Source organism: Leptonychotes weddellii, chromosome 5 (assembly GCF_054177405.1).
Source record: "Leptonychotes weddellii isolate Sample4059 chromosome 5, ASM5417740v2, whole genome shotgun sequence".
NCBI classification, from domain to species: Eukaryota; Metazoa; Chordata; class Mammalia; order Carnivora; family Phocidae; genus Leptonychotes; species Leptonychotes weddellii.
This window is the reverse complement of record NC_138373.1, coordinates 32434710-32448686: the sequence shown is the minus strand read 5'-3', so window position 1 is coordinate 32448686 and position 13977 is coordinate 32434710. Positions and strand designations below refer to the sequence as shown.

General features: G+C 46.7%; 1 protein-coding gene across 3 annotated transcripts in view; it reads left to right on the top strand.

Annotated features, from left to right (window-relative positions):
- The window catches only part of HMOX2 (heme oxygenase 2), a 29460-nt gene that overhangs the window by 13992 nt on the left and 1491 nt on the right, over positions 1 to 13977 (top strand). Inside the window, exons 2-5 of one of the 3 annotated variants that reach the window (XM_081820137.1) lie at positions 4671 to 4795; positions 11096 to 11221; positions 12453 to 12570; positions 13208 to 13699. In XM_081820137.1, coding sequence (XP_081676263.1) covers positions 11136 to 11221; positions 12453 to 12570; positions 13208 to 13699 — 696 coding nt within the window. In that variant the 5' untranslated portion in view covers positions 4671 to 4795; positions 11096 to 11135. Of the gene's footprint in view, positions 1 to 4670; positions 4796 to 7215; positions 7368 to 11095; positions 11222 to 12452; positions 12571 to 13207; positions 13700 to 13977 lie in introns of those variants that run through there. The other 2 variants (XM_081820135.1, XM_081820136.1) reach the window with 2 other exon arrangements.

Below are 13977 nucleotides of genomic sequence, written 5' to 3'. Positions count from 1 at the left end.
CTTCATGCACTGAGTGGTAGAGGTGCTGTCCTTGCCTCTGGGACCAGCTATCTCCAGCCTTGGCCTGCCCTGCTAGTCAACAAAAGCAGGACTCGTCAGGGAACAATCTTCTCGGGTTGCCGTGTAATCTGAGCAAGTGAAGGTGAGTGTTGTGGGATGGGCAGCACCAGCTTCTGAAGCTTCAAATGGGAGGCTGAGCATTTACTTCTCAGAAATCATAGGATTGAGCTAACTTTTCATACTAAAAAACAAATGGCACTCAGTGGTTTAGAAAACCCTTCCATTGCACACGTAAATGCAGTGTAATATAGCCTCATTTTCCATTTTGCTAGTATTCTGTGGTGACATCATACTAATTGCACATGCATGTTAGCTGGGACACAGGAGGAATGAGCTTGAATTCAGGAAGGACTTGGTCCCAACTCCATTATTAACTTTCTAAGTGACCTTGGCCATATTACTTAAATCTCTGAATCTTCATTTCTTCCTCGTCATTGGGACACTGCTTGAAAGTGACTTAGTCTGGTGTGCCCAGGTCTGTTAGAGTTCGGTCTGGCGCTCTTCCTCTCTACCATCCTCCCAGGGTGGATTTGAGGACCTTCTGTTCTTACAGGGGTGCTGCTGAGCCTCTGTTGAGTCTCTTTGTAGAGAGGAAAGCACCTGGGAGCCGATAGCACCTCATTTTCCAAAATGAAGATTCCACAGAAGCATCCTAATTAGCCACTCTCCCTCCACCCCTAAATGCTGTTCGTAGTCATCGTATTTATGAGAGAAGCTGAAGCCACATGTGACAACTGTTACACCTGAGCGAAAGGGAATAATGACTCCACTTAAGGCACAGGACATGTTTTCAGGATTGTTCCAAAGTTGGAATAATTTTCACTTGATGGTACCTAGGGGTGACTCATGGTCATGACGGCATTTCCTCTGCTAAAACCAGCCCTTGTGGGATGTCTGGTGCCTAGGCTTGATTCTTATAAAATGTGGTCCTATCCATTTTAGAATTCAGTCAGGGCTTCAGCCCCCACCCCAGGTGCTTCTCATGGGAAAGAGTCTTCCTCTTCTCAGCCCTGAGTCCTGGTCCTCTCATATGAGGTGGGGTGACGCTCAGGGAACAGGAGAGTCTCATACTTATTTCATTCATAGTAGGAAGTCTTTTTACCAGGACTTCTCTTTGGCAGCAGCAACAGTAGACTCTTGGCCCCTACCTACTCTGTGCTCTTTTCAGTGCTTCAGGTTTCATCCCCAATGTCTGCTTTTGAATGCTTGCTCAGTTGTATTTTAACATGCTGGAGATGAGTACACCCCCGTCCCCGGTAAAAAGAGAGCTTGCCCAAGAAGTTTTGGACTTCCTGAGCGGTCAGTTTCTGAGGTTACTAAGAGGCTAGTGCCTTTGGACTAGTAGTAGTTTTGTTTTCGGGTTGCTTATTGTGCAGATGTGCAAATGTGTGCTTAGTAAATCTGATGCAAGAGTTTTGTGTCCCTGGAGCCTCTACTTTCCCAGGATTCCTTGTCTGAAACTCGCTCTTTATCAAGAGGTTAATAGTCATCCAGTCAGTGAACTGTGGGATTGAATTCACCCAGTGATTAAAATGAAAGGGATGAAGGTTGTAAGATTTCCTAAGGAGTGGCAGCACCAGAGTTCAGCGGAGACTCCAGGCCATTCCTTGTATAAACTAAAAAGCTGTTGACCTAGATGATATGGTTTCCTCAGAGTTTTGGGAGGCACCTCTTACCAGGTGCCTTGTTGGGTTAGAGCGGATTCACCCCCATCCACTGCTCCCAGCATCTGACTCAGCCCGCATCTGCAATGAGGATTTTCTAGCTGCAGTGGTCACATGTCTCTCCTTGGAAAGAACAGGTATTCCCATTTTCTGGCACTGCCAGAGAATGAGGGCCAACTCAGAAGACCTTGGGTGTGACCTGCTCAGAATTATCTGTTGATTCACTGGGATTTTGTTATCTTAGTGTTTCATAATCACTCGGCTGCTCATTTTCTTTTTTTCTTTCTTTTTTTTAAAGATTTTATTTATTTATTTGACAGAGGGCGCACAAGCAGGGGGAGTGGCAGGCAGAGGGAGAGGGAGAAGTAGGCTCCCTCAGGGAGCCCGATGTGGGGGCTTAATCCCAGGACCCTGGGATCATGACCTGAGCCAAAGGCAGATGTTTAACCGACTGAGCCACCCAAGCACCCCTTAGCTGCTCATTTTCTTCAGCAGCTTCTTCGGTAAGAGACCATCAACATTTGAGGCAGCCTTACATTTCATGAAACATAGGCACATTAGCTCATTTAGTCCTTATAGCGCACTTGAAAATGTGAGGCAAAGGGAGTTACCCTATTTATGGATGAGGAGACTCAGCCTTCAAGGAGTTATGACTTACTACAGCCATGCAGCTACTAAACATTGGGAGTCCAGATCTCAATCCCAAATCTTTAAAACTCTAAAGACCACGCCCTTTGTGCAAGGCCCAGTTGCCTTTCCATTCCCAAAGGTGAGCTGAGTCTATAGCAATAATCAGTAGTTAGCAGGAGCCCAGAAGTGCCCCAGTAAACTGACAGGTCCATGAGTGTCACTCCCTTGTCCCTCTCTACATTCCAGCTTCCCTGAGGTCTGGGAGCAGAGCAGGGCCAGTCAAGTGGCTGTTTACCTTAGGCAGATGGCACTTCTGCATGTCCATTCACTGAATGGCATGCAAAACTGGCCCTTGGTGCGGGGTTTACCCTTATCAATGCTGGATTGTAAACCGTGCCAAGGAGAACAAATTCTTGTCCACACCACATCCAGGAACAGGGCTTTTTCCTCCTCTTGAGAGTTTCTTGGTGTCTTAGTAAGGTTTGAAAAGCTGAACCTGGAGTGTCTTTTAGGGCAGACCAGCTAGTAAATAGTTCTGGGTTCATACTCAATTCCTTTTGTAGCATTTGTATAATTTAACATTTATTATCAAGTGTTTTCACAGTCATCATCTTATTTGATCCTCCCAGTGGTCTTTTGGTATGGAACACTGGGCAAGTATTCATTCCTACAGGTGAAAAATATAGAGAGAGATTTGGAGGCTCTGAAGAGATGTACCTTCCTGTCCCCGGTTTCTTCTCTCAATAGTAGCTCTAGGGTTCTTTGTTCCCAGATCATATAAAGGGTTTATACGTAGGATGTTAGAATTTACTCTTTTTATGTTGACACATATTCAGAAAAGAATTTTTAGGTAAACAATCTATTTATTTATATCTGCTGAGGCCCCATGGGACTATGTGGCATCATTAAGAATTGACACGGCCTGATTTATGGTATTGGTAAATGGGAACAGGTATTCTCTCACTTAAATATGAAAAGCCTTTAGGGCATATAGAGAAGGAACAGATCCTATAATCCAGAAAAGAGAGAGTCTGGGATTCTTGTATTCTAACATTTATGGGGCACATAATGAACATGGTTTCTGTGAGAGGTAATACATTATTTTTGAACTGTGACCCTCCTGAATGTCACAATATAAGTGGGTGAGGTGAGATCATAGACAAAGATGTATACAATTGAAAGGTATTTATTGAATGCAAAAGCAGAAAACACACACAAAACCATGGGCAGTGGGAAGGAACCTGTACCAGTGACCAGAGGTAGGCCTTCAGATAAAAGAAACTGGAGTCCTGGGCCCCTTTGTGGCTCAGTCCATTAAGCATCTGCCTTCGGCTCAGGTCATGATCCCAGGGTCCTGGGATTGAGCCCCACATTGGGCTCTCTGCTCAACAGGGAGCCTGCTTCTCCCTCTCCCTCTGCTGCTCCCCCTGCTTGTGCTCTCTCTCCATCTCAAATAAATAAAATCTTAAAAAAGAAAGAAAGAAAAGAAACTGGAGTCCTCATTACTTCTAGTGCTGGCTAAGAAAAAATAAGCAGAGGCCAGTGGAGTGCCTACCCTCATAGGCACTTGGGTGAGAAGCAGCCTCCCGGGGCGGGGGAGTGCACGTTGAACTAGGCCTGTTCAGAGGGCTCAGAGGGGGCCAGGGAGCCAGTGCCTAGCTCTGATGTGAAGAGAACAGCTGAGGCAGGGACTACAGGGGAGACCCTGGGCCTTCTGGAGCCCCAGGAGGGGAGCAGTAGAGAAAACACAACATAGCTGGGTAAATGCAGAACCCAGCCTAACTGGGCCCTATGGGATGAGAATGGCCTTGGCCAGCTTAGAGGCATGGGAAACACAAACAGGTCATCAGGTAGAAAATTCAGACCATAAGAAAGAGAGAGAGGGAAGGGAAGGAGGGAGGGAGGGAGATATGAAGAAAGAAAACCAGATTACATACCAGTTAGAGGCCTAATACCCAATCAAAAAATTTTTCCCCAATTAAAATTTTTATTATTTTATTTGGTATTTATTTATTTATTTTTTTAGTAATCTCTGCACCCAGAGTGGGGCTCAAACTCCCGACCCCAAGATCAAGAGCCGCATGGCTCTTCCAACTGAGCCAGCCAGGCACCCCCGATATTTTAGAATTTAACCAATATTTTCTTGTCCCACCCCCATTTAGCTAGCATTCTCAGTGGGCATTCTGTTTGTGCATCTACATCAGTTACAACTCAAGTTGGAGACTGCCCAGGGTACTGACTTGTAAGTAATTTGGAACATGGCATTGGACTCTGAGAAACTTGAGTCTGAGAGAGTTTTGATGATCTGTCTTGTAGGAAGCTTCTGGTTTAACTGGGGAAACATGATGACAGCACTTGTGAAAGCTGAAGAATAATCACCTCTTATTAATGTGATGCCAGTGCTATACAGGAGTAAACTCTGAGCTGGGAACAGCCTTCTGGTAAGCAGGCAGGCACTCCTGGTGCCCAACCACAGGCTGTTTAGTGGGGAGGGGTGGGAGCTATGGCCGACCCAGTACAGGAGTCTGAGCAGCTGCTTACGCCTTCCCTGTGGCGGTTTCCTCCTCTGCACATTAGGATAACAACACTAGCTCATGTGGGCATCTGTGGCTGGTCACTGTCAATTCCGGAGTGGGAGAGTTGTTCTAATTTCAGGGAGCTGGTTGCCATGCGTTTTCTTACCCCTTCCCCCACCTTGCTGTCTAGTGCTGGCTGAGCTCAGCAACCTGCTCCCTTTTTCAGTGGTTTTCCAGGGCAAAGAAAAAGAATCCAAATGGAAAAGAATTATTATAGATTAAGTCTTTTTTGTGCCTTTTGTTTTTTGATTTATTTATTTTAGAGGGAGAGCACAAGCGCAGGGAAGGGCAGAGGGAGAGAAAGAATCTCAAGCAGACTTCCCACCGAGTGGGGGTCTGACACAGGGCTTGGTCTCACGACTCTGAGATCATGACCTGAGCCGAAATCAAGAGTCAGATGCTTAACTAGCTGAGCCACCCAGGCGCCCCTGTGGCTTTTTGAATTAACAAATGGGGAATGAGTGATAATGTAATCCTGTCTGGCAGCATTGCACTTTCTAAAGTTTGTAGGACGTGTCCATGGAGGAGGATATAATAAAAAAAAAAGTTGTGAACACGTCTGTTCTTTCAAGAGCCCTAGTGCCTTGAGCCTGCAATTTACAAGGAACAAAGGCTTTGAAGTAAATGTTCTGGATCTGCTGGGCAGGTCCACAGGAACTTCCTTTGCTGGAAGGAACATTGGTGATGGGACATTGTTGCTACTTCTATCATATCTGGTGCTGGAGTAAAAACCTGTCAGGTGAACAGCTAGTACGGGAGTTATGGAGGTAGATTTTATAAACAGAGGGTCACAGTTTTCTGGAATTAAAATACAGAGGGCAGATGGACCTTTCTGAAATTTGTAAGAGCAAAGTAAAGGCCCAGGTGACTTCCTATGGACTAGTTAGTGCAATATCTTACCTTAGCTGGTTTGCTTGGTCCAGTTCCTCTGTCTGTCTCTCTCCCCGTCTTCCCCCCGCCTTTTCAAGAGAATTGGGCCACTTTATATAAAAGAAGGAGCCAATTAGCTAAAAAGTCAAACAAATAGTGTTTATACCTTTCCAAACTACCTTCCTGTTATCAGTATACTTAGATACTTTGTTTTTTCATTTTTGTATATATAGATATATATATTTTTTAAAGATTTATTTATTTATTTTAGAGATTGAGAGCGAACACGTGTGCGAGTGGGAGGAGAGGGAGAGAGAGAATCCATAAGCAAACTCCCGGCTGAGCACAGAGCCCCATGTAGGGTTCAATCGCACAACCCTAAGATTATGACCTGAACTGAAATCAAGAGTCGGATGCTTAACTGACTGAGCCATCCAGGTGCCACTTTTACTTACATACTTTTGCACATACTTGTAGTCAGTATTTTGAGTCTTTTAGGTAAAACAAGTGTATGTAGACTTTTCCATAGTGGATGCAGCCTATCAACTTTTCCCATCTGTGCCAGGATTCTATTGTTTACGGTCCTTCGAGCAATCCTACCCTGTATTGTTAGGCTGTGTGACTTTTTTTGTAACATCATAGTATGGCTACCTACCATTTTGTTACAGATTACTATTAATACATCTTGAAGTGTATTTCCCAGAGTGGAATGTTTTTTTGTTGTTTTTCAACAACAAAAGGGGGAGAGAGAAACCTAAGCAGACCCCAGGGGGAGTGTGGCAGCAGCTTGTTGATAATGAGAGGTTGAAGTCTAGAAAATTTCTACGTTTATGATTTGGTTTCTGATTTTCTAGGGATTCCAGTGGTTGCTGCAAAGAAAAAAAGGGTTCAAGTGTAGAGGCCAGTCAGACCAAGTTTGGACACGTAGCTTTTCAGAGAATGAAGTGAATTCTGTTTCTGACATTGCAAGGTGGTTTCTGCATGCTGCCCCACACAGCCACTCCCTTGAAGAACAGTGACCAGGCCACAGAGGTGGACAAAGGCTGCCTTCCCTGGGCCCTACTTGTGTGGGTTGAATGTGCTAATGGAGCTTTCCCCAGAACCTTCTTCCCGTCTGTGTAGATGGTGCTTTTAGTTCACATTAAGGATTTAGTATTCTTGCCTCTAATTGGAGTAGGACAGTATCTATTTTTCTTTCAAAACAAAATTGTTAAATCATATTTGGAGTTTAGAAAACTATTGAAGTAGTCAACAGCCGATAACTTTTTGTTGTCCACAGGTGCCGTATTGTTGGCAGTATGCATGAGAACACTGCCTGCCTGCCTTTCCTTTTTGGATTTTTTTTTTTTTTTAAGATTTATTTATTTATTTGACAGAGAGAGACACAGCAAGAGAGGGAACACAAGCGGGGGAGTGGGAGAGGGAGAAGCAGGCTCCCCGCTGAGCAGGGAGCCTGATGCGGGGCTGGATCCCAGGACTCCAGGATCACGACCCGAACTGAAGGCAGACGCCCAAGAACCGAGCCATCCAGGCGCCCCTGGATTTTTTTTTTTAAGTTTTTATTAATGTAAGTAATCTCTACACCCAGTGTGGGGCTCGAACTTATGACCCTCAGATCAAGAGTTGCATGCTCTTCCGACTGAGCCAGCCAGGTGCCCCTCCTTTGGATTTTTTATTCAGCAAGTGTTTGTTGAGAACTTGTTATTTTCTGGGCTCTGGAACTCCACCAGTGAAAGAGACAGCTATGGCCCTCCCTCTGGAGCCAGAGTTGGGCCTCCTTTGAGCTGAGAGGAGGGAATTAGGGGCTCTCAGGCAGGACTGGGGTTGAAGAACGTGGGAGGAAAGTGTACCCAAAGGGAGACTGGCACAAAGTGGTAATGAGAAGACATCTGTGGAAGCTGGCTTTCCCTTCCTACCTTTTTTTTTTTTTAAGATTTATTTATTTTAGCATTTGCAAGAGAGTAGGGGAGGGGCGGAGGGAGAGAGAAACCTAAGCAGACTCGTGGCTGAGTGCGGGGACTGGATTCCAGGACCCTGAGATCATGACCTGAGCCCAAACCAAGAGACACCTAACCAACTATGCCACCCAGGTGCTCCTCTCTCCTTTGTATTTTTAAGATAAGCAAAAGGCCCTGTTGCTCCAGCAAGACTATGCCCTCCCAGAGCAAGACCATGCCCTCCCAGAGTGTGTAGTTATCAAACAAAACAATTAATGATCAGATTAATCACATACATAATCACTGTTGTGCAGCGTGATAATTAGGTGCAGGAAGTTTACCTAACTTACCATAACTAGTAACCTAGACAACCAGATTGCACTTGTTCTTGTCTGCCTACTTTTAGTTTCACATGCAAGCAGCATGGGACCTGCAGTCTTCAGGTGCCTGGGGTATGTCTTCTGCATGGCCATATGCACCTCCACCTGTCTAGAGGCTCTGGGACCTTTTACTCTGCCCTCTTCCCTCCACTGGGTGGCCCACAGCTCCTATCCAGCCCCCTTTTCTCTCAGCAGCCTGCGTGCTGAGTGGCCCAGGATAAATCTTGGCTCTCAGGGTCACCAAGGACATAGAGCTGAGATGTTCTTTCTTAAAAGTCTGTAAAAAGAGGTCAGTGTGGACAAGCTGGTGTGGGGCTTATTCTGCAGTCGACAAAGTCTACCTTGGCCCCTTGGTAAAAGAATGCAGGATGCATAGCTGGGCAGCCTTACACCATCTCTGTGATCTGTCCCATTTTACTTTGTTCATGTTGTTCCTTGATCTAGAGGCCCTTCCTCTCTCACCCAAATGCTGTCTGTCATTGAGGGTCCTGGGTAAGCCCTCTCTTCTTCAGGAAGCCCTCTGAATACTCTTCTCTCCATGTGATGACCACCTACCTTCACATTCTGGACTTAACACTAATGAACTGCACAGTTCATCATTATTATTGGAGATGAGAATATATCTGATTTGGAGTCAAGAGAAGGTCCCATTTACTATATATACTGGGTTTTTTTTTTTTCCCAGCATATTGAGATATAATTGACAAGTTAATTACAATATATTTGAAGTGTACAACGTGATCTATAATTATGGATTTCCACAATTGAATCCATATCCATCACCTCACATATTATTTTGTAATAATGCTTAAAAGCTACACTTCTCAACAAATTTCAATTATGTAGTAAATTATTAACTCTAGTCACCATGCTGTTCATTAGGTCCTCAGGCCTTAATTGTCACTGAAAATTTGTACCCTTTTACCAACCTCTCCCTATTGTCCCCACCTTCAGCCCCTGCAGCCACCATTCTACTGTTTCTATGACTTAAATCTTTTTTTTATTTTGAAATTTTTATTTTTTTAAAGAATTATTTGACAGAGAGGGCACAGGTAGGCAGAGCGGTAGGGAGAGGGAGAAGCAGGCTCCCCACTGAGCAGGGAGCCGATGTGGGGCTCGATTCCAGGACTCTGGGTTCATGACCTGAGCCAAAGGCAGATGCTTAACCGACTGAGCCACCCAGGCACCCCTTAAATCTTTTTTTTAGGTTCCACATACAAGTGATACCATGTATGTCTTTGCCTGGCTCATTTCACTTTCTGCTCTTTATTTTCTAAGCATTCTAGGACAACATCAGTTAAGCCTCTATCAAAATATATCCTTCTCTCGCTTTGTCTCTCTGTCAAATAAATAAAATCTTTTAAAAAGCGGGGGGGCCTGGGTGGCTCAGTTGTTAAGCGTCTGCCTTCGGCTCAGGTCATGATCCTAAGGTCCTGGGATCGAGCCCCGCATCAGGCTCCCTGCTCAGCGGGAAGCCTGCTTTTCCCTCTCCCACTCCCCCTGCTTGTGTTCCTTCTCTCGCTTTGTTTCTGTCAAATAAATAAAATTTAAAAAAACACCTCTATCAAAATACAAACGTAAATAATATCTAATATTTAGTGTTTACCATGTGGTAGGCACTGTGCTAAAAGCCTTACTACCTTCCCTGTTCTCACTTAATCCTTCCTGTCATTAATCCCACTGTATAAATGCTAAATCTAAAGGTGTGAAGGTTCAGAAAAAGCGTGCCAAGCAAACCATGTATTATAATATCTGAAAAGATAAAATGTAATTACAAGCCTAGAAGAAACTCAGGATATATACCAACATACTAGCAATGAGTTTATCTGTGGGGTGAGATGGAGGTTGGTTTTTATTTTCTTCTTTATACCTTCGAAGGACCATTACTTAAACTTTTTGTCCCCCTAGACTCCTGTTTCTGGGTGGAACATGTAGAAAATGCTCAATAAGTAGGTACTGGTGGAGGTAGAAAATGAAGGCCTCTTCTTTCCTTGGCTTGATTGGGTAGCTCTGGTTTTGTAAGTTCCTTTAGTAGCTGGTGCAACTGTGCTACTGTTCATCTGGAAAATTCCCCAGATGGGCTGCTCCTTTGCACTGCCAGATAGAGGCCTCTGGGGGTGGGAGGTTAGCTTGTCTTGTGAGACTCTATTTCCCTGGCTGACGAAGGTTCGGCCCTGGCAGCAGCACTGGGAACTGACTGGCTAGCTTGTTTTATTTCCTTCAGCCCGGCCGAGTCAGGGGTAGGCTGGGGCTGGTCTGCTTGTGGTGACTCCATGTACCTGATACTGCTTGTCTAGTGCCTTTCGAACTGGTCTGTGCACAAGGCTGGCCTGCCGGCGACAGCTGGGACAGGCCAGCCCAGATGCCCTTGCTGCCCGACTCAGAGCCGCTATTCCCGCCGCTGCTTGTTTTTGTTCTAAGCTTTATCTGTGATGTTGTTATTTTGTGTTTTAGGTAACTTTTAATTTTGTTGTAATTTCAAACATACAGAAGAGTTGTAAGAATGGTACAAAGAACTCTTGTGTACCTTTTATCCAAATTCACCACCAGCATTTTGCCTCATTTGCTTTTACTTGGTATGTCCTCCCGCTCTCTCTCTATTACGTATATGCACGCGCACACACATTCTGAGCCATTTTACAGTAACTTGCAGACAGTGTGCTCCTTTACTTTTAAAAACTTCAGGATACAGTTCCTAAAACAAAGACATTCTCGTACATAATCACAGTACAATTTATAAAAATCAGCAGGTTCAATATCAATACGATGCTATTACCTAATCCACTGTCCATATTTAAATTTTGTCCATGCTCAGATAATGGTCCCAGTAATGGCAGAGCTTTATTTTTTAAAGAAAACACTCTAAGGCACGTGGGTGACTCCTCCATTATGTTGGCTCAGACGAGAGCAGCACCAGCAGGTGTTTGGGGGAAGTGGCGCCGTGGGCACCACATCGCCAGCTCCTTGTGTCTCCTCAGGACCAGAAGAGTGAGCACCCAGGAATCACACTCGGCAACAATGTCAGCGGAACTGGAGACTGCGGAGGGGGTGGATGAGTCGGAGAAAAAGAGCTCCGGGGCCTCAGAAAAAGAGAACCACGCCAGGTGAGTGGTGGGGGCTGGCTACGTTGAGTCCTGTGGGCTTAGGGTGCCGGGGTGTGGTCGGGGTCGTGTCGTGCTGCTGCCGCCGCCCAGGACACCTGATTGGGACTGCAGAGAGGAACAGCATACAGCATCCTGGGCTGCTTGAGCATTCTCCCCCTTTGTTCCCAAGGAAGCAGGTCAGGCACTGCTAGCAGTGCTGAGGAATGGAATTTGATGGTATTTCTGATCCTTTTTTCTTCTTAAAACCCTAAGTGTTTTGTCTTCTGTGCTGAAAAAGCGTCATTAGGCAAAACTGGCACCTTGACCAGTGTTTTCCACTCCTTAGAATGTGGGAGTAGCTCTGACTCCAGGGATTTTTCTTACGGGTAGGGACAGTTCATGCTAAGCCTCAAGTTACCAAAGCCTGTTCTTCATTGTTCTTATTGTCTCGTTGTAGCCCTGTCACTGACAAAGTGCTTTTTTATATCTTGAAATAATTGCTAATAATAAATGATTCTTTTCCTAAAGAAGCCAGCAGAGGGAGGGTGGGCCGTGAGGGACCAAGTTTTTGTCACTCTGGTGGATGGATTGTGTGGAGCGCGTGAGCTGCTACCCGGTGTGTCCATCTTTAGGGTCATGCGTTGTTTGCCTTGCTGTGTCCTGGCTGTGGCACCTGTCAGCGCAACTGCATCCTGTGTCATTTTAAGTGATACAGACCTACGTCCTGGCTCCAACTGCCTCGGCCCGTCTCATTCTGATCCTACACCTGGGCCCAGCCCCATGTAGTCCTGAAGAGGCCGTGGGTGGAAGGTGGGAGGAAGGCAGCAAGGCTGCCTTGGGACAGACACCGTCAGTCCATCACAGCAGCACGGATTCTGCGAGACATGTTCCCCAAGGCTGGCCACTCCTGGAGAAGCCAGCAAACGCTGTGGTGGGATTAGAGGTGTGTTTCCTCAGGCACGAGGTGGCCACAGAGGCAAAGCATTGTTCATTTGGGTGGTTCATAGAGACACGGACACTGTTAAGGAGTAGGCCACAGTCATCCCCCATGTCACCCAAGTCCTTGGGGCCAACTCACATCTGCCTGCTCTCTGGCAAGACCCTGTATTGATGCTGGAGTGGAGTTTCTGAGCAGCTTCTGCCTCCAGCTCAGCAGGGGGACACCCTGAGACTGGAAAGGGCTAGTTCACACATGCACACGCGCTCGTGCACGCGCGCGCGCACACACACACCCCTCCCCCCATCTCCACAGGATGGCTGACCTCTCTGAGCTCCTGAAGGAAGGGACCAAGGAAGCACATGACCGGGCAGAAAACACCCAGTTTGTCAAGGACTTCTTGAAAGGCAACATCAGGAAGGAGCTGTTTAAGGTTGGTGCCCTTGGTTGTGGATAGGGTCAGGTTGGGGGCCTTAGTCCCATGAGGAGGATCCCCTTGGAACTGCTCGGAGGCGGAAGCTGGGCCTTTCTCTACCCACTCTCCACTCTTTTGACATCAGATTGTGGTTTTCTTTTTTTTTTTTTTTTAAAGATTTTATTTATTTATTTGAGACAGAATGAGAGACAGAGAGCATGAGAGGGAGGAGGGTCAGAGGGAGAAGCAGACTCCCTGCCGAGCAGGGAGCCCAATGCGGGACTCGATCCCGGGACTCCAGGATCATGACCTGAGCTTAAGGCAGTCGCTTAACCAACAGCCACCCAGGCGCCCTCAGATTGTGGTTTTCATGAAGCTTAAATAGAAGAGCATAGTGGTAGTGTGCAGGAAGCAGAGGTATCCATGTTCCTAAGAATTCACCATGTCAGTCCTTTAAGGAACATGGCAGTTTCCTGAGTGTGTGAAATAATTCACTGTATAAAAATGGGCTTCTGGGGAATTGGGGTGATGGGGGCACACTGCTGGAGCCTTCACTGGTGGCTCCTCAGACGCGGGGGCAGGTGGGCTCAGGAGATGTGCTTGCTGGTCAAGGCCGACAGCCCTATCCCATGGTCTCCCCCGTTGCCCTCAACAGCTGGCCACTACTGCACTTTACTTCACATATTCAGCCCTTGAGGAGGAAATGGAGCGCAACAAGGACCACCCAGCTTTTGCCCCCTTGTACTTCCCCACGGAGCTACACCGGAAGGAGGCACTGACCAAGGACATGGAGTATTTCTTTGGTGAGGACTGGGAGGAGAAGGTGCGGTGCTCTGAGGCTGCCCAAAAGTATATGGAGCGGATCCACTATGTGGGGCAAAATGAGCCGGAGCTTTTGGTGGCCCATGCCTATACTCGCTACATGGGGGACCTCTCAGGGGGCCAGGTGCTGAAGAAGGTGGCCCAGCGGGCCCTGAAACTCCCCAGTACAGGAGAAGGGACCCGGTTCTACCTGTTTGAGAACGTGGACAATGCACAGCAGTTCAAGCAGTTGTACCGGGCTAGGATGAATGCCTTGGACCTGAACCTGAAGACTAAAGAGAGGATTGTGGAGGAGGCCAACAGGGCCTTTGAGTACAACATGCAGGTACTGCTGGGGCTCATGGTAGCGGGGGGAGGCGGGGGGCTCTGACGGTGGGAGCCAATCCAGAGCTGCCTGAACAGGCATCAGTGCATTAGGCCAGATGAGCTGCAGCCTGCCAGAGAGAAAGTGGAAGGACCAAATAGGCCACACAGGGCAAGCCCAGCGATGGCTCCGCTTTGTTTGACAGACAGCCCGTGTGTTTTTGCTTTGGGGAGGGCGAGGCCCTAGGACAGAGGGTTTTGGGAAAATGAAGCTCCCTCCCTCCCTCTGTCCATAGGATT